General features: G+C 36.6%; 3 protein-coding genes across 3 annotated transcripts in view; 1 reads left to right on the top strand and 2 right to left on the bottom strand.

Annotated features, from left to right (window-relative positions):
- Positions 1–647: 647 nt before the first annotated feature.
- LOC130071465 (ADP-ribosylation factor 4-like) lies at positions 648–1,848 on the bottom strand. The gene is made up of 5 exons (XM_056236309.1): positions 1,701–1,848; positions 1,422–1,502; positions 1,210–1,319; positions 914–1,111; positions 648–805 (listed from the first exon to the last, which is right to left on the bottom strand). The coding sequence occupies exons 1-5, from the start codon at positions 1,765–1,767 to the stop codon at positions 716–718; spliced, it is 546 nt and encodes a 181-aa protein (XP_056092284.1). The 5' UTR covers positions 1,768–1,848; the 3' UTR covers positions 648–715.
- A 765-nt stretch (positions 1,849–2,613) lies between these two features.
- Positions 2,614–3,765, top strand: LOC130071467 (ADP-ribosylation factor 4-like). The gene is made up of 6 exons (XM_056236311.1): positions 2,614–2,719; positions 2,921–3,001; positions 3,093–3,202; positions 3,290–3,361; positions 3,459–3,584; positions 3,679–3,765. The coding sequence occupies exons 1-6, from the start codon at positions 2,653–2,655 to the stop codon at positions 3,763–3,765; spliced, it is 543 nt and encodes a 180-aa protein (XP_056092286.1). The 5' UTR covers positions 2,614–2,652.
- Positions 3,766–6,755: 2,990 nt separating this feature from the next.
- Positions 6,756–17,698, bottom strand: part of dennd6aa (DENN/MADD domain containing 6Aa) — a 30,726-nt gene continuing 19,783 nt past the window's right edge. Inside the window, exons 11-19 of the mRNA XM_056236307.1 lie at positions 16,612–16,707; positions 15,316–15,410; positions 15,064–15,129; positions 14,832–14,896; positions 14,659–14,748; positions 14,260–14,313; positions 14,050–14,159; positions 12,698–12,875; positions 6,756–7,265 (exon numbers count right to left, since the gene is read on the bottom strand). Of these exons, the coding sequence (XP_056092282.1) occupies positions 7,134–7,265; positions 12,698–12,875; positions 14,050–14,159; positions 14,260–14,313; positions 14,659–14,748; positions 14,832–14,896; positions 15,064–15,129; positions 15,316–15,410; positions 16,612–16,707 (886 nt within the window). The 3' untranslated portion in view covers positions 6,756–7,133. The remainder of the gene's footprint in view (positions 7,266–12,697; positions 12,876–14,049; positions 14,160–14,259; positions 14,314–14,658; positions 14,749–14,831; positions 14,897–15,063; positions 15,130–15,315; positions 15,411–16,611; positions 16,708–17,698) is intronic.

The following is a 17,698-nucleotide window of genomic DNA, read 5'->3' as shown; positions in this document are numbered from 1 at the left end:
CATATTACAAGCTGTTTGCAAGCACAGATTGATATTTTTGGAACAGCAGTTCTGTTTTTGCACTAAAACATGCAGTAATTTGACTATGTATTTATTATAGGAATATTGATGTTTGTAAATAAATACATAATTTATTGGAGATATTTGAAAGGCACAGATGTATATTACAGGTGGACATCAGGTCGTTCTTTCAAAGTGCAAATACAGAACACATACGAAAACTTTCTTTCAAAGTCCATTGAAGAATGACATAATATATACTGTATAAATAATTTTTCAAAGCTAAGACTAACAATTTAAAATATACAGTTTTGATTTAACATTAATAAATCAAAATGCTTTTGAGATAATAAACAGTTGAAGGCTGTTATAATATATACAGTACATTCTATTACAGTGTATTTTTCAAGTATCAGTCCACAAAAATCACAAAATAAAGTATTAAAGCGACCATGAAATCACGGATAATTCTTGTTGTTTATGGAATATTACAGTATTTATCATAAATGTTGTATCAGATTCAGTGCACATCATTATTTTTTTTTTTTTAAGTTAATCTTTAATCAAATTAACTTCCCCTCTCTGTTGCAGCGACATCTCTTCTGTGATGACGTGTTTACTGGCGCGATCAAGCCCTGCAATGTTCCAGATATACGTCACAATAAGGAAGAGAAGACTTTCGCAACTTCCATTTCATGTCGACTTAAATCATGAATTATTGTTGTTTGGACAGTTGATCCGAGAGCCAATCCAGTCCTTCATATAAACCTGATCCTTGAACCGCACATGTGGGCTGAACGAACCACTGAGAGAGAGAGAGAAACACATGTGACCTCACACATCATCAGCTCTATTCCGCTCATCTGCATTGTGTGTGTGTGTGTGTGTGTGTGTGTGTGTGTCTCTCACTCACCTGTCTTCCTCTCAGTGTGTGTAAACCCAGTCTGTCTGTCAGCTCAGAGACGGTCATGGCTTTGGGTAAATCCTGCTTGTTAGCAAGAACTAACAGGACGACGTCTCTCATCTCATCCTCCTCCATCATCAATTTTAGTTCCTCTGCTGCCGTTTCAATCCTCTCAGGATCACTGCTGTCCACCACAAAGATCAGACCCTGAATCACACAAACACACATGCAAAGTCAACATTTTACAAATAAAACCACATTTGGACAAATCAGATTGCACTTAAATAGTGATAAAACTCTGTTACCTTGGTGTTCACATAGTAATGTCTCCAGAGACCTCTGATGACACTCTGACCGCCGACATCCCACACAGTGAAGGCGATGTTTTTATAATCAACTGTCTCAACATTAAAACCTAGAGAGAGGAGGTGGATGGCAGAATCATGAGCAGTTAGACATGACATATAGAATAAAAATGTATGCAGAAAAATAATATGTTTTTCTTTGAGTTTCTTACCAATAGTTGGAATAGATGAGACAACTTCACCAAGTTTGAGTTTGTAGAGGATTGTGGTTTTCCCTGCTGCATCCAGACCAACTTGAAGAAGAAATATATATTTATTTCACAATGGAAATGCACAAGATTCATTTTTCAAAATCACACATTAATTAGGGCAAATTAATATGCATATATTCGCCATAGAGAAATAATAGTTTGTTCAAAATTTGTATACGAATCAAATAATAAGGGGTAAAGACAAGTACATTTTGAGGGGGGGGGGAAACATGTACTCACCCATTAGCAACCTCATCTCTTTTTTCTTCAAGAGACGTGCGAAAAGGTTAGAGAAGAAGACGCCCATTTTTAAAAGTGCTGATGAAAATGCTGTATTCAGAGAAAATAAATGTCCAGAGGACGAGGCTCAGATTGATAGTGTGATGTTGGTGTGTGTGTGTGAGTGTTTATATAGGCTTTTTGCTTTCGGTTTGACTGACAGCTCAACACAAGACACGCGCAGTTTCTCTCGCGGCAGATCCAGCGCGTTCGATATGACGTCACATACTGTACTCTTGTCTAAAAGCAAATATTGTTATGATGTAAACTTAATCTCCTAGCTGAATAAAGATTTCAGAAGTTCTGTAAATCTGACGAGGAACATGTGCGATGTTTTATATTTCCTTCAGGCATTGTGAACATAATTTCTGATGCCTATATAGCCCGCACAAGTTGAGTTTCATATTACACAGCATACCTCCTATTGCTACTATTTTATGTTTTGATGCATACAAATGGTTGTTAAATTAAAAATAGCTGTTTAGCAACATTTTGGCTCAGAGTTTGAGACATTCTGTGGTGGAAATGTCACCCTTAATTTAATATGATTTTCTATAACAAGTACAAGTACAAAGTACAACACGCATAATATATTTTTATTTATTTAAAATAAAATAGCGCTTCACTGATACTGTCTGTTTGATTACCAAAATAACAACTCTTGTCTTGTTCCTGATTGTTTTGCACTTTGTTTTGTCACGTGATGATGGCGTGACGTCATATCGAACGCGTTGGATTTGCCGCGAGAGAAACTGCGCGCGTCTTGTGTGAGAGAGTGGCGGTGTTGAGCTGTCAGTCAAACCGAAAGCAAACAGCCTATATAAACACTCACACACTCACACATCTTCACACAAGCAATCTGGGCTTCATCCACTGAATACAGCAAAAAGCTTTTTCATTTGCACTTTAAAAAATGGGCGTCTTCTTCTCTAACATTTTCTCACGTCTCTTTGAGAAGAAAGAGATGAGGTTGCTTATGGGTGAGTACATTTTTTATTTATCGAAAATGTAATAAATGTACTCTTTGATTCTTTTTCAGTTTTTAAAAAATATATGTCTCTTGTGCAAACAGATGCATATTAATTGATACGTGAATTTAATAAAACTTAAGAAAATATTCCAATTATGAGTCTAGTGCATTTTCATTGTGGAATAAACGTTATGAATATTTATTTTCCAAGTTGGTCTGGATGCAGCAGGGAAAACAACGGTCCTCTACAAACTCAAACTTGGTGAAGTTGTCACAACCATTCCAACTCTAGGTAAGAAATTTCAGGTCAAACAAATATTTATTGTTTATTATATTTCATAAGTACTGAATCACTGATAATGACTGACTCTGATTCTCTCTAGGGTTTAATGTTGAGACAGTTGAATATAAAAACATCTCCTTCACGGTTTGGGATGTCGGCGGTCAGGACGTTATCAGACGCCTCTGGAGACATTACTATCAGAACACTAAGGTAATTATGTGTTCAGTTCAATATGTATCTAATATTTTATCACTTAGAAATGCCCTAACAAAGTGGGTGTGTGTGTGTGTGATTCAGGGTCTGATCTTTGTGGTGGACAGCAGTGATCCTGAGAGGATTGAAACGGCAGCAGAGGAACTAAAAATGATGGTACGTCATCTATATCATCAGATATATTACACTAGTTCAGTATAATTCAGTCTTGTAATATTGTGTACGAGCATCAAATCCATTTGAACCTTTTCAGCTGTTGGAGGATGAGATGAGAGACGCTGTTCTGTTAGTTCTTGCTAACAAGCAGGATTTACCCAAAGCCATGACCGTCTCTGAGCTGACAGACAGACTGGGTTTACACACACTGAGAGGAAGACAGGTGAGTGAGAGACACACACACACACACTCAATGCAGATGAGCAGAATAGAGCTGATGATGTGTGAGGTCACATGTGTTTCTCTCTCTCTCTCAGTGGTTCGTTCAGCCCACATGTGCGGTTCATGGATCAGGTTTATATGAAGGACTGGATTGGCTCTCGGATCAACTGTCCAAACGATAAAACGCCACAGAAGAAAACACACTAAATCATAACTGAATGTATATGTCTCCAGATTTGTTTTATTTTGGGATATTCATGGAATATTGTTAAACATTCTTATATATAATTCTAATTCACTGTATATTTAACTTGCTACTGGTGTAAATACATTTTTGTACATGTCTGCCTTCAATATGTGCCTTTGAAATATCTTCAATAAACGTTGTATTTATTTACAAAATATTGTAATTATGAATTGTAGCCTATTTCATTTAAAATAGAATAGCAAAATACCAATCTACGATAGTTTTACTGTTCTTAAACCAAACATTCATTACAGAAATAATGATCAAATAAGGGCAGAACAGCTTTGTGTGATTTCTTTAGTAACATGCTAGCAATAAAATATACTAGAGTTACACCGATACTAGAATCAAAAGGAACAGAAATAGATTTATGCTCAACACAGATTCATAATTGACATTTATTTACACCTGGAAAAAATATATACTTGTTCTTCATGAAGGAAACAGAACAATGAAATTCTTTCTAGGGAAAAGCTTTTTTTTTTCTGGTTACAGAAAAAAAAAATAGTGGTTAGGGGTTTGATAGAAAAATATTGTTTATGCTGAAACGTTGGACTGTGGTTTGGTGAACATGGTTTACAAAACAACGCAAATTTCCATTGATATCATTCTATAATAATCACCACAGCAACAAATAAAACATCCTGTACAATAACTACCAATATAAATGAGCAGATCAAAAATACAGATGTTAGAAAATATCCATCAGTATAACAAACAGGCATCGTGTCAAAAGCAGTTCGTTATTAGCGTATTAGAATATACCTCTTTAAAATTCAAGCATGTTAAAATAGGTTTGTTCTTCAAATATAAAACATGAATGGTTGCCCAACAACCAGTTTTCACAAGCCTCCTGTCACACAGGCCCAGATTCATTCATCAACACGTCCCATGAGTCATCAGCATCCTATGATCCGACATCCGAGAGTGAAGGAGTGCGACGGTCTTTGTCTCTCTAGCTCAAGGCACACAACAGAAGAGATGCATTTCTGGTGGTTCACTTCATGGAATATGAGCACGTGTTATGGTTATGCACATTTTTGAGAAGAAACACCTCCTGTTGCTCGACACATTCCACCGATAAAGTGCAAATAACAGAAGCTCTCTCTAAAGGTCAAACAATCATATTTCATGATATTAAAGCACTGACGTACTCTCAAACTACACACTTGGTCCTAAAAGAGATCAAATCAAGCTAAACAGAAAATCAAAGGCACGAAGAAACCGCATTATTCACCTTTATCGGTCCAGCAAGTGTGAAGAAAAGCTGTATTTGAAGACTATAGTGTGTTTAAAGGAATAGTTCACTTTGAAATGAATTTTTGATATGTTTTAGCTTACCTCAAGGGCATCCAAGATGTAGGTGTCTTTGTTTCCGCAGTAGTTTCAATTTTGATATTTTTAGGTCGAACCGTTCTTGTCTGTCAGTCATATAATGCAGGTCTATGGTCACCACCTCAAAGAGCATGCACAGAGAAGTCCAAATTAAACATGATTTAATGACTCGTAAATGTAAGTACACACTGATGGCCTAAGACACGAAACGAGCGGTTTGTGTGAGAAAATGAACAGTATTTATATCGTTTTGTAACGCACAGACCGAAGCGCCGGCGCCCTCAGATCACTTGGACGTGGCTGTGTTTACAAGAGGTAAAAACGATATAAATACTGTTCGTTTTCTCACACAAACCGCTCGTTTCGTGTCTTAGGCCATCAGTGTGTACTTACATTTACGAGTCATTAAATCATGTTTAATTTGGACTTCTCTGTGCATGCTCTTTGAGGTGGTGACCATAGACCTGCATTATATGACTGACAGACAAGAACGGTTTGACCTAAAAATATCAAAATTGAAACTACTGCGGAAACAAAGACACCTACATCTTGGATGCCCTTGAGGTAAGCTAAAACATATCAAAAATTCATTTCAAAGTGAACTATCCCTTTAAGTATTCATTTTCTGAATGAGGATGTGTACATGATATTGAAGTAGAAGGAAGATGACAATCTCTGGAAAGTTATAACTAGACTAGTTCTCTCTGTTTGACCAGCGACGGGTCATTCAGTTCAATGAAGCTGGAGAGGAAAGGAAAAGACAATGGCTTTTTTCCCTTCTGTCGTTAGTCAGTTTATGAATTAAAAATAAAAATAAATAAATACATGTAAAACTGCACTGGTCTTTGTTGGGTTTGCCTTCATTATGAGAAGTTCATATTGCATTTGTGCTGTAGGGTTAAAGCTGTGATAATGTGTAAGATGAAATATACTCTTCAACATTTATAGGTTAGTAGTGTTTGTCTCTGTTAAAGGAGACATAAATCTGCCTGTTATTGCAATATCAAATTCAAAACACAGTTGAATATCATGAAAACATTTCCAGGGAACATTTCGCCCCAAAATATAAATCTAAAAGCCTATTTTTAGACCCATTAAGATTTTTAGCATGTGACATTTTCTTGATAATTAAGGAGATTTCTGCATTAATTTTGTAATGCATCATGTTTGGGTTTTTCTCAATATTCATGGTGATTCTCATTTTTGAATAATAATGTAGTGCATAATAATAATAAATACTTTAATAATATTTAACAATTTAATACTTCACAATTTAAATAATGTCATTGTGTTTTTCACAGTAATGAAAATTAGATTTGGAGCATTATAGTAATGAATTTAAAATGCGTTTAATTATGAAAATAATCCATGCAAAATATAGTTTCTTAATTCCTCAGATTGGGGTGAAATATAACCTGATAATCACAAAAATAATGCCATAGTGCAATTATATATATATATGTATTAATGGTATTTTAAATGGTCTTAAAATAGGCTTTATTTTCTTGATTTAAAATATAATTTCTTATTCCCTAGTCCTCATTTTGAAGATGTTTTTCGACAGGTTTCATGAGAAGAGGAAGTGATGCCATTTCAATATTTTCATTATGGAGGTGAATATGAATCCGGCCCACTCCGATCCAGTACTTTTTCCTGATTCCATCTTATAAGCGTCTTCATGTTTAAAACAAATGGGAATGTTGATCTCACACAGTGAGACTTACAGCATTCAGATTCAGAACGTGTCCGTATCATGATTTCTGCCATCATTCGTCCCTCGGGCGCTCAGTCACTTGCTGTGCGGTCAGTCGTCTGTGCTGTTTTTTGGCAATGCCAGCATTGTCCGTTCAAGGGCACTCAGATCTGCAGCAGCAAGTGCACTTGGAGGATCCAGCAGAAACCCGGCGGGGTCGTGTCTGTTAACCCCGTATGCGCCCTAGTCTGGGGTGTGTCAGCGTTGGCTGATGGTCAAGGGCTCGGTGGTTTGTGTAAGATGCCCTGCAGGTCCTCTGGAAGAGAGAGTATGATGGTCTCGATATGGGACTGTAGTTTGGGCAGAGTTCCTGGTTTGACAGGGAGTTGATCTTTCTCGGCCTGAGTCTGAGACACAACAGGAGATAAAAAAAAAAAAAAAGTACAATCAATGTAGAAAATATTAAAGGGGTCATTTAATGGTACATGCACTTTTACAAGTTGATTGTACTGAAATGTGTGTTGGCAGTGTCTGTACACAACCATCATATAATGATAAAAATCCATCCAGTGGTTTTGTTTTAATCTCCTTATATGTTTTCCCCTGCCTCAAATCAAGCCGTTCGAGCCTGTGACGTCACACGCTCGGAAGCCCCTCCCACGAGTGTTGAATGACAGCAGCGTTTCAACACAGACCCGCCCTCGCTCGTGAGCCAGCTGTCAATCATAGTCCGCACGGACCGGCGCGGTCATTGTTGATATGCTGGAGCACTGTCTATGAGCAGAATGGCGTCTAAGCGATTGTGGTGTTCTGTTCTTGGGTGTAATAACGAACACAGTCATTTTAATGTTCCTAAATCCGAACCGCTGAAGACGCAGTGGCTGAGTTTGTTTTCGAAGGGAATATTCCCCACGAGCAACGTCAATGCTCTCATGTTTGCGCGAATCATTTCACACACCAGACTGCTTTATAAACGAGGGTCAGTATAAAGCTGGTTTTGCTAAGAAGCTGCTCCTGAAAAAAGATCGGTACCAGCTATTCGTGTTCCTGCAGAACCTCTAGAACAACTGAAGTGAGTGTAAGGTTTTATTAAACTTTATATTAATATTTATATTAATCCTTGTAAATCGCTAGCTGCACGCTTCACAATGAATGCGGCTAAGGTTTACACTCAGGGTACATTACGGCATGTTTTCTATGTATGACGTTCTCAATATAATTCATAATCCCACGTTTATACTGAACAACGTGTTATGGTTATTGTGTTATTGTGTTACAAACGGTGTATGCGCAGAACAGAGGGGCGGAGTCAGCAAAGCTCATTATCATTTAAAGTCATATGCACTGAAACGGCGTGCTGAAAACAGAGCTGTTTTTGACCAGGTAAAATAAGTGTTTTCTTACAATCCTAATGAGAATTTTTAATTAAAGTATATTACAAACTTTTAATTTAGACCCTAAAGAATCATATTAGCTTGTAGAAAAATGGCATTATATGACCCCTTTAAAAAAGACTTTTCGAAGTTGTAAAAAGCGATGAGTTTGTGTAAGAAAAATATTCATATTTAACACGTTACACAAAGTAAAATTCTAGCTTCCGGCCAAACGAACATACGGATTCCACTAAAGTCTAAAGTGCAACTTATGCGAGTAATGCGACGCATTGCTGATATTTACGCTACGCCATGACGCACTACTCTACTTCTGACGTCATAAGTTGTGTAGGTTGCGCTTTGTCCGCAAGTAGACCTCGCATGGCCGTTTGGCCGGAAGCCTCTTTCACACAGAGATTCCGGAAAATACATGGATAAAGTGACCCGGGATTTGACCTGGGTTCGTTTGATTTTGGTTCATTCAGGCCCTGTCCACACTACTGCGTTTTCGTTTAAAAACGGAGAATTAAAACGAATACGATCTCCGTCCACACCAGCGTTTTATCTGCGTATTAGAATTGATCTCCGTCCACATTAAAACGCCTGAAAACGCGGATCACGTGACCATTCACCAACACTGGGCATGCGCGTGCCGGTGTAAACAGGAAACGGATTGACGTGTGATGGGTGGCTGACGAATCAGGGAAGGATACGTCATGACTGATGACACCCAATCATAGAGCCGAGCGTGAGCCTCTGCGCCATCGTTTCTAAAGTCCTCCGTTTTGTCCCGTCTTCACTAAAACGCCCTCCGGAGATTCAAAACGCAAAACGGAGCTGCAGCGTTTCTAAACTTCTCCATTTTAGGTCTTCGTTTTTTCCGTTTTTAAACGAAAACGCAGTAGTGTGGACGGGGCCTCACACTGCCTCATTCACACTGAGTGCGTTCACACACAACCTGTAAAAATCCCGTAAAGACACGTGACATCGATGTGACATGTAATGTCTCAGCAGCGTCGTAAGTTTGTTTATGAGCTGCGATCTCTCTCTCTCTCTCTCTCTCCACACTTGTGCATTTTATTCTCTGATTCGATCATAAACTAGTAGGGGTGTAACAATATATCGTGTCACAATATATTGCAATACAAAAATGCAACAATATGTATTGTGGATAGTGACAATATGTATTGCGTTTAGTTCACCCAAAATAAAAATGGCTATGCGAGGAAAAAATTCAAGTTTACAGAGTTTCTCAGTACTACATTAAACTATAATGTTGAATATAATGTAGAATAATGCAATGGGGGATTATTTGTGGATCCTGATAATGCCAAACGTCTGATGTTGCCAGTAAAACGTGGCCTACATTATTTTAAAAATATCTAGTCAGAGAGAAAGCATGTTCGTCTAAAATAATTCTGTATTATCAGCTTCAGAATCATCAATATTTTTTATTCTGGTGTCTCTATTGTCCTGTGCATTGGGTTTCCAGCACCAAGTCCAAACCTATTAATTTACACCCACAATGTAATATCAAATTTAGCATTTTAATCTTTAACCATATGTCTTGGAGTATCGCAATAATATCGTATCGTGAGTTCAGGATCGTGATATGTATCGAATCGTGACATGAGAGTATCGTTACACCCCTAAACTAGCGCATTACGCACCGTTTTACTAGCCTGATTTCACTTCACTTCAGCGTCATCATTACGACATGGCATTGATTACGGCTTTTGTTCACACAGCGCGCGTTCCGGGACTGAACACGGCAAGTCAACCCGGCATCAATCCCGGGTCGTGTTTGCGTTCACACAGAAGGCATTCTGGCAATTTCCCGGGATCAACGCGCTGTGTGAAAGGGGCTTAAGTAACGTGTAAAATATGAATATTTTTCTTACACAAACTCATTGCTTTGCTTCAGAAAGCCTTTATTAAACCCCTGGAGCACTTTTATGATGGATGGATGCACTTTTTTGAGCTTCAATCTGATGATTACAATCCACTGCTATTATAAAGCTCGCAAGCATCAGGGTGTTTATTAAAGGTCCCGTTCTTCGCGATTCCAAACTTTAGTTAGTGTGTAATGTTGCTGTTAGAGTATACCGTAATTCCTCAAATAAAGACCGGTATTCAAATAAACGCCGGGCCTCTGATAGTGGCCGGGGGCGTGGTCAACGCGGACAAATAAAGGCCGGTCTCAAATTAAGGCCGGGGAAAAAATAGTGTGAATAGGTACACTTTAAATGAATGTACACTCAAAGACGGACGCGCTCAGCGCTTGTCATATATCACAACTATTCAGTGTTTTTAACCACATGTTTATTTTAGGTTTCAGACATTTAAATAGATATGATTTATAGCAAAACAATAAATTTATAGTTTGTAAAATACACAATGGTGTCTATGGAAGCAGCAATAACAATCCATTCAAATATATTTGGCGACGTGTTTTATTCATATCAGATACACAGTGTGTAAGTAACTATAAAGTTTAATCTATTCTTCTCCCAGTTCACCGGCCACTTACTTTCATGTATTTCGGGAGAAACTGAAGAATTCACGCGCTGTAACTTAACAAATACAACAGGAATCTCCGAACTGCGGTGCCCATCTCACGTTACAGATCAAGATCATTTATAAAGGGTTTTAAACGACAAAACAAACTCACTTACACGGATTTGAGAGTCAGAATAGAAGATAGTTGATGACATGGTAAGCAAGTTTGTTAATATTTAGAAATAAAAGCGCTACATCTGTCATACAGCGCTATTTTGGCTGTGGTGAACACGTGCCAAGCATGACGTGTCACCATGGAAACTTGGCTGGCGGGCGGGCGGGGATCGCGAATTAGAAATAAAGGCCTGCCTCTAATAAAAGCCTGCTTCAAATAAAAGCCGGCTACCATCTGCAGTTCAGGTAAATAAAGGCCCCGGCCTTTATTTGAGGAATTACGGTAAATAATACCTGTAAAATGATAAAGCTCAAAGTTCAATGCCTAGCGAGATATTTTATTTAACAGAAGTCCCCTTTCAAAGCATACAGCGAACGGCCGGTTTGGACTACATCCCTCTACTTCCTTTTTTAATGACGTAACTAGAACAGCTTTTCGACTAATCTCCGCCCACAGGAATACACAAAAAAAGGGGGCGTGGTCTTGTTGCGCTCCCACGGAGAAGAAGCACTTCAGCTGCGCATGGTAAGAGGCGTGACTTTTCCGGGCAACGTGCGATAAGCTGCTGTCGAATCACAACACAGGACCCGCTGGCACAATCAGAACTCGTTACGTGTTTCTGAAGGAGGGACTTCATAGAACAAGGAAGTCATCGGGCCGTTTTTTGGACAGTGAAAACAGCGGTATACAGATAAGTAAATTGTGTGAAAAATACTGTGTTTTTTTACACGCGAAACATGAACACATGTTATATTGCACACTGTAAACACAATCAAAGCTTCAAAAAAACAAGAAGAACGGGACATTTAAAGCAACACCAAGGAACTTTTCCTCTGCGGTCGCCCTACAGGTTGGAAGCGGAATTGTCCATTACCGCTGTCGTAAATAATTTAGCCTACCGTCGCACGCACGCTCGCTGTTTATCCAGCACCGGCTTTGGAGTCAACAATGGCCACAGACAATTTGAGGAAGTGACGTATGCCGTAAAGCAGTCGAATTTTGTAGTTCTTTTTGTGCTCGGGTTACTACCCGAAACCCGAAGTTACATAGTGCAAGTAAAAGCGATACAGACCACGTCAGGCTGTGGCAGACGTGTCATTTAACCTATTGTAAGTCGATGTACCATCACAAGGGTCTTGGAAATATATTATGAAGGTTGAAAAACTACATAGTGTTACTTTAAAGGTGCATTGCGCAACATTTCATGTTAAAAATACCCGTTTTTCTAACCCATACATGCTTAAACAATTGCCTGATGGGCTGAATGAGCCCTTCTCTGATCACTGCGATTGCCTCTATAATCCTGTACAGTAAAATAAATAAGAGGGATTCGGGCCGGAACGTGAGACTGGGCGTGACGTCATGCGCGTTCACGCTCAGCTGGCTATGTCTGGCAGGTTTGTGTATTCGCCGCGATTCTCCGTATTAGCGAAGACAACTCGAGCGACAAAACTTCAGTCAACTTTCGACAAAAGTAGAAGATGGATTCAAAGACCGGCTTGTAGTTCATAAACCCCAACGCAAACTCCACGCAAGACAAAGACAGTAAGGCAGTTTCGCTTGTCGCCAGAGGGGGCATAGTTCTGCAAAAACTCAGAGAGCTGCGCAATGCACCTTTAATATAACTCTGATTGTATTGGTCTGAAAGAAAGAATGTCATATACACTTAGGATGGCTTGAGGGTGAGTAAATCATGGGCTAATTTTCATTTTAAAGTGAACTACTCCTACACAAAGAAAATCCCACTCCAGAACTGTTGTCGTAACACACACAGAACGACTGCAGTACTGACCAGTTTCTCCTTGAGTTTGAGCACCAGGTCGACCGTCTCCACCTCGGTGTGTTTCTGTATCCGCAGCTGTAGGTCTTCCTCACACAGAGCCTCCAGATGAAGAGCTTCCAGCTTCTGCATCATCTCCTTCCTGCGGTTTCTGAACCAGCCATCGAAGTTAGGAGACCTGAGGAACTGCCTGCGCGAGAACAGACGGAAACAGTGAAGATGCATTTAAAGGAAAACCTTTTATATCGAAGAAAAGATTTGTTTGGGAAGCAGGCTTGTGCAAAATTCAGAATTTCAAAATTGGCCTCTTCCATGAATTGGAATTTGAATTGACTCCGCCCCACAGGAAGTTGAATTTGTACTAGGGATTATGGAATATGTAATGCAATCATATCTGACAAATACTGTAAAGCTTCATTGTTAAACACTTCACTTAAAATGTGTATATGAATTTCTTTTTATTGAATTGCAATTCTGCTTCCTTTAATTCAAATTCGAATTGTAATTCTAGATCCTGTTTTTGACATCAATTCAAATTCAAGAATTGAATTGGAATTCAGGAGTCATTCTCAAGCCTGTCGGGAAGACCATAGGATGTATTTTGAACATCCTAACTTTTCCATGATAACTGGTTAAGCATTTTAAAATCACTTTCTGATTGAAACTGATTTGCTTACAAATATTTCAGAGCAATTTGAGAGTGATACTGATAAGAAGCATCTCAACAGAACACACAGCTCACAAATCAGGATTCATTACGGCTTGTGAGCAAGCTTTAAAGTACGCAAAATTTTGAAGAAATTTATTAGAGCAGAGAATTATGCATTCATAAATTATATATATATATTAATTAAACAGAATATATATTATACAATATTGAAATTATATATGATATTTATAATACCTGTATATATTGTATTATAAATATATATTTGTATTAATATATATCATTTAATATTTATATTAAATTAAATATATAATTTAATATATATAATTTATTATAAATATTAAATTATATATATTGCTAAAATGATACATTTATAATAAATATATAAATATAATTTAATTAAATAAATGATATAGAATGTAAATAATTTTTATATATATATTAATAAAATGATATATTTATACTTATATAAAAGAAATAAAATATATATGATGCAATATAAACATTATATAATATATATAAAATTAAATGCATTATATATAATTTATTTAATGTATGTAAATTACATACATTTTAATTGAATTTGATAAACAAATTAATAAATTAGATTGATATATAAACTAATAAAATACATTTGACAATATATAAATTATATATATATAACAATGTTTTTTTTTTTTTTTGAGAGCATCTGTACCTGTAGAGGCCGATCCAGTCTCCTTTGAGTCGTGAGGTGAGCTGAGGTCCGGCCTTCTCCAGGGTTTTCATAAACTCCTCCTGGTTGAACGGCCGCAGCTGTGGAGGACTCTGGGAAATGAGAGAAGGAACATAATAAAAGAGTAATACAATAAACATAATAAAGTCGCTAAATTAATTCTAAAAGAAAGAGAGAAAAAATAAAACATACTTTCCAGGGTGAGATGCTCTTCTGTAGAGGCATTAGACTGGCCACATAACGCTCCTGCAGATCAAACATATTATAACATTAATTGTAAAATTATATCCTAAATGAATGGTCTGGAATTTAAAGACTTGCATTTACCATGTTTTTGAGGTAGTCAGGACCAGTGTTATTTTAGCATTATTTATATACTATATTATACTATTTCTTAAAATATTTTAAATTAGCTTTTATTTATGCATTGTTACTTTATTTAGTTTAGTTTCAGTTATTTTCAACTTTATTTCAAATGAAAAAAGCAACTTCAATAGTATTAGTTAAAAATAACAACTCTGTTATTTTAGGTTCTAGGTGCGTGTAAATGCCGTCGTATCATTGATTTTGTATGCAAAGAAACGTTCCTACCAGTGGTATGATGAAACTCTGTGTAAGTTCCAGGAAATATCGGCGCAGAATTGCATTCTGGGCCGCTGAAGGACGCTTCTGTTGAACTCCCTGAAGTTAACCACAAAAATACTGAATTAATACGTCTGCTTGAATGTTTTAGCAGTGATATAATACACCAGAGAGACACTCACCTTCTGGAGCTGCTTGATAATGTCCTCGTCTTTGTTCAGGAAAGGTTTATATGCAGTGTAGACACCTGAGACGAACAATCCTTCAGTTACTTTACTCTAACAAACACTGAGTTTTACTTAATTATTTTGCTTTTGGAAATTTAAACATGAACAGAAAGAAATACAAAGACCAGAAGAAAACCTACATGAATACAGAACATAATAAAATGATAGTTTCTCATTCAAGTCTCACCAGGTTTTGAGTCCAAAGTCTTCAGATTTTTTAGTTTCTTCACTTTCATCTGTTTAGCCATCTCTCCTTCAAAAAAAATTAAGATATTTATAATAAAGAACAAAGCCAACAACCTCAGTCATTTTTTTTTTGTCTGATTTGTATGCTTTATTGCTCATTTAAACTTCTGAAAGTCATAATATTGCTCAAACATGTCAATGCTTCATTAGCTTTAATTGTACATGCATTTAATCACTATTGAAAGGCCAGAACCTGCTTGGTTCATGTCTCCGATGCGGATGATGTGAGGCCAGTGCTGGAGAGTTTTGGCGAAAAATGGGTTCGTAACTCCCAAAATGACCGAAGGCCTACAGCACAACACACAAACACAAGATACGGTTAACAGGAACCCAGTAAGAGTGTCACATGTCACAGCACACACACACTTCCTGTCTGAGCTCCAGAAATACCCTCATCCCTCGATCTGAACGAACAACCTCGTATTGATTATACACTCATCCTGACAATGATTGAATTACATGCTGTGTTTGTAGGTCAAAAGCACAAAAAACTCAAAATATCACAAACCCGTCTATACACACACACACTATACATTTTAAAATACATACTATACTAGTGTATTTATAGTAGTATTTTATACTCTATTTAATATATACTAAATAAAATAATACTATAAATGATATCACATGATAAAATGAAACAGATTACAATAATTGAAGCAGAATATATTAAAAACTAAATTAATTATTATAAAAATATTTAATGAAAACAATTAAATTATACAAATATTAATATATTAACAACTAAATAAACATTACCAGAAGGAAAATATAATAAAATGTTATTTTATAAATTACATTTACAATAATATAGTATAATAAAATGAATATGACAATATTTAATAGAGTATAGCAAATATTAATACATTAAATTACATTATAATAAATAAATGTATTGAACACACACACACACATATATATATAATTTAATTGCTTTCACTAAATGTTATGATATTTTGTTTTGTATTATATTGTGTGTGTGTACAGTGAAGTGTATATACATTGCTGTTCAAAAGTTTGGGATCGGTAAGATTTATAATGTTTCTAAAATAAGTCTCTTCTGCTCACTAAGGCTGCATTTATTTAATATATATATATATATATTTTAAACCCAGAGTAATATTGTGAAATATTATTACAATTTAAAATACCGGTTTTCTGTTTGAATATATTTAAAAACTTTGCAGCATCATTACTCCAGTCTTCAGTGTCACATGATCTTTCATAAATCATTCTAATATGATGATTTGCTGCTCAAGAAACATCATATATATATATATATATATTAATCTTTGTAATATTAATATATTTTATAGATATTAAATCTAAAACATTATGTTTTGTTTGTATTATATTTGTTTGTTATGTTTGTATTATATTTTGAGTGTGTGTACATATATATATATATATATATATATATATATATATATATATATATATATATATGTAAAAGACTGAGGATCACTCATCCAACACATGGTTTACTTACGGAGCTTGTGTACGAGTGGTGTATTCCTTAAACTCACTGTCATGAATAGTGAAGTACGGCCGGAAGTCACTGCAGTAACGCAGAGGAGAGATACAACTGCACACACACAGAGAGATTGCTTTAAATTCACATCATTAACCAGCATTAAAAAGAGTGATCTAGAAGTCAGCATTCGCTCTGGAACCGCATTCTGCTCATATTCAACACTGTCTGAGTCTGTGGTGGGTAACGTGTCTCTGTTGTCTCTGTACATCACACACACACACACACACACACACACACACACACACTGCATGAATAATCTATCCGCCCCTCAAGGTCGACCGCAGCGTGGTCATCATTCAACTCAGCACCACAGAGCCATTAAACTTGTTTAAGTACTGCAATACATCCCATGCACTCGGATGCACACTGAATTTGTAATTTCACATTTTCTGAAAAAAATAAATAAATGCAGAATTGTTCAGAATGGATTTAAATATAATAAAATTAGTGTTTAAATGGGTACTACACGTTAATTAGTTGCTGACAGCATCATCCAATTAGTCCTGAGAACATTTCATGTGCACTCAGAAAGAAACATGGTGCCGAGGTTTCATCCTGCATTTTTAATGTAGAGTGAAGTCATCAAAAAGTATAGCTAAAGATTTATTGTCATATCAAATGCTAGACGACTGCAGGCATCTTAAGGAATCTCATAAAATTGAGTTTCAGCTCTAAAATCAGATTGGATGGATTGTAAATCAGCACATTAGTTGAGTGATGTTTAGAAGGCAGTGTGTCTGAGATGGCGAACGGGAACATGGTTTATGTAACATTAGCAACACATTATTAGCTGTTTGATAACATAGTCAAGCCAAAGGCTAATCATATCAATTACCGTTATGTGTCTGACTTTGTATAAAACGCATCATGATTCTGATTCATGGACTTGTAGAGCCTGTATAATTCACTCTTCCTCTTCTTCTGAATCAGATTCTGGTTCAAACATATATGGCTGAATTAAACTAACATTTACACTTGCCATTGTGTCGTGTTTACTACAGTTGAGCGAGTGATCAGGTAATCCGAGCTGCTGTGAGGGAGT

The sequence above is a fragment of the Rhinichthys klamathensis genome, unplaced genomic scaffold (genome assembly GCF_029890125.1).
Source record: "Rhinichthys klamathensis goyatoka isolate OS25496 unplaced genomic scaffold, OSU_Roscu_1.1 h1tg000444l_1, whole genome shotgun sequence".
Lineage (NCBI taxonomy): Eukaryota > Metazoa > Chordata > Actinopteri > Cypriniformes > Leuciscidae > Rhinichthys > Rhinichthys klamathensis.
The sequence above is the reverse complement of the archived record's forward strand: the minus strand, read 5'-3'. Positions and strand labels throughout refer to the sequence as shown.

What these genes read in the sequence shown, in the direction of transcription:
- LOC130071465 (XM_056236309.1), bottom strand. Translation starts at nt 1,767, where the DNA reads ATGGGCGTCTTCTTCTCTAACCTTTTCGCACGTCTCTTGAAGAAAAAA. An exon ending in AGAGATGAGGTTGCTAATGG is followed by an intron (nt 1,503 to 1,700) that starts GTGAGTACATGT and finishes TTCTTCTTCAAG; the next exon opens with TTGGTCTGGATGCAGCAGGG. An exon ending in CTCATCTATTCCAACTATTG is followed by an intron (nt 1,320 to 1,421) that starts GTAAGAAACTCA and finishes TCCTCTCTCTAG; the next exon opens with GTTTTAATGTTGAGACAGTT.
- LOC130071467 (XM_056236311.1), top strand. Translation starts at nt 2,653, where the DNA reads ATGGGCGTCTTCTTCTCTAACATTTTCTCACGTCTCTTTGAGAAGAAA. An exon ending in ATTACTATCAGAACACTAAG is followed by an intron (nt 3,203 to 3,289) that starts GTAATTATGTGT and finishes TGTGTGATTCAG; the next exon opens with GGTCTGATCTTTGTGGTGGA. An exon ending in ACACACTGAGAGGAAGACAG is followed by an intron (nt 3,585 to 3,678) that starts GTGAGTGAGAGA and finishes TCTCTCTCTCAG; the next exon opens with TGGTTCGTTCAGCCCACATG.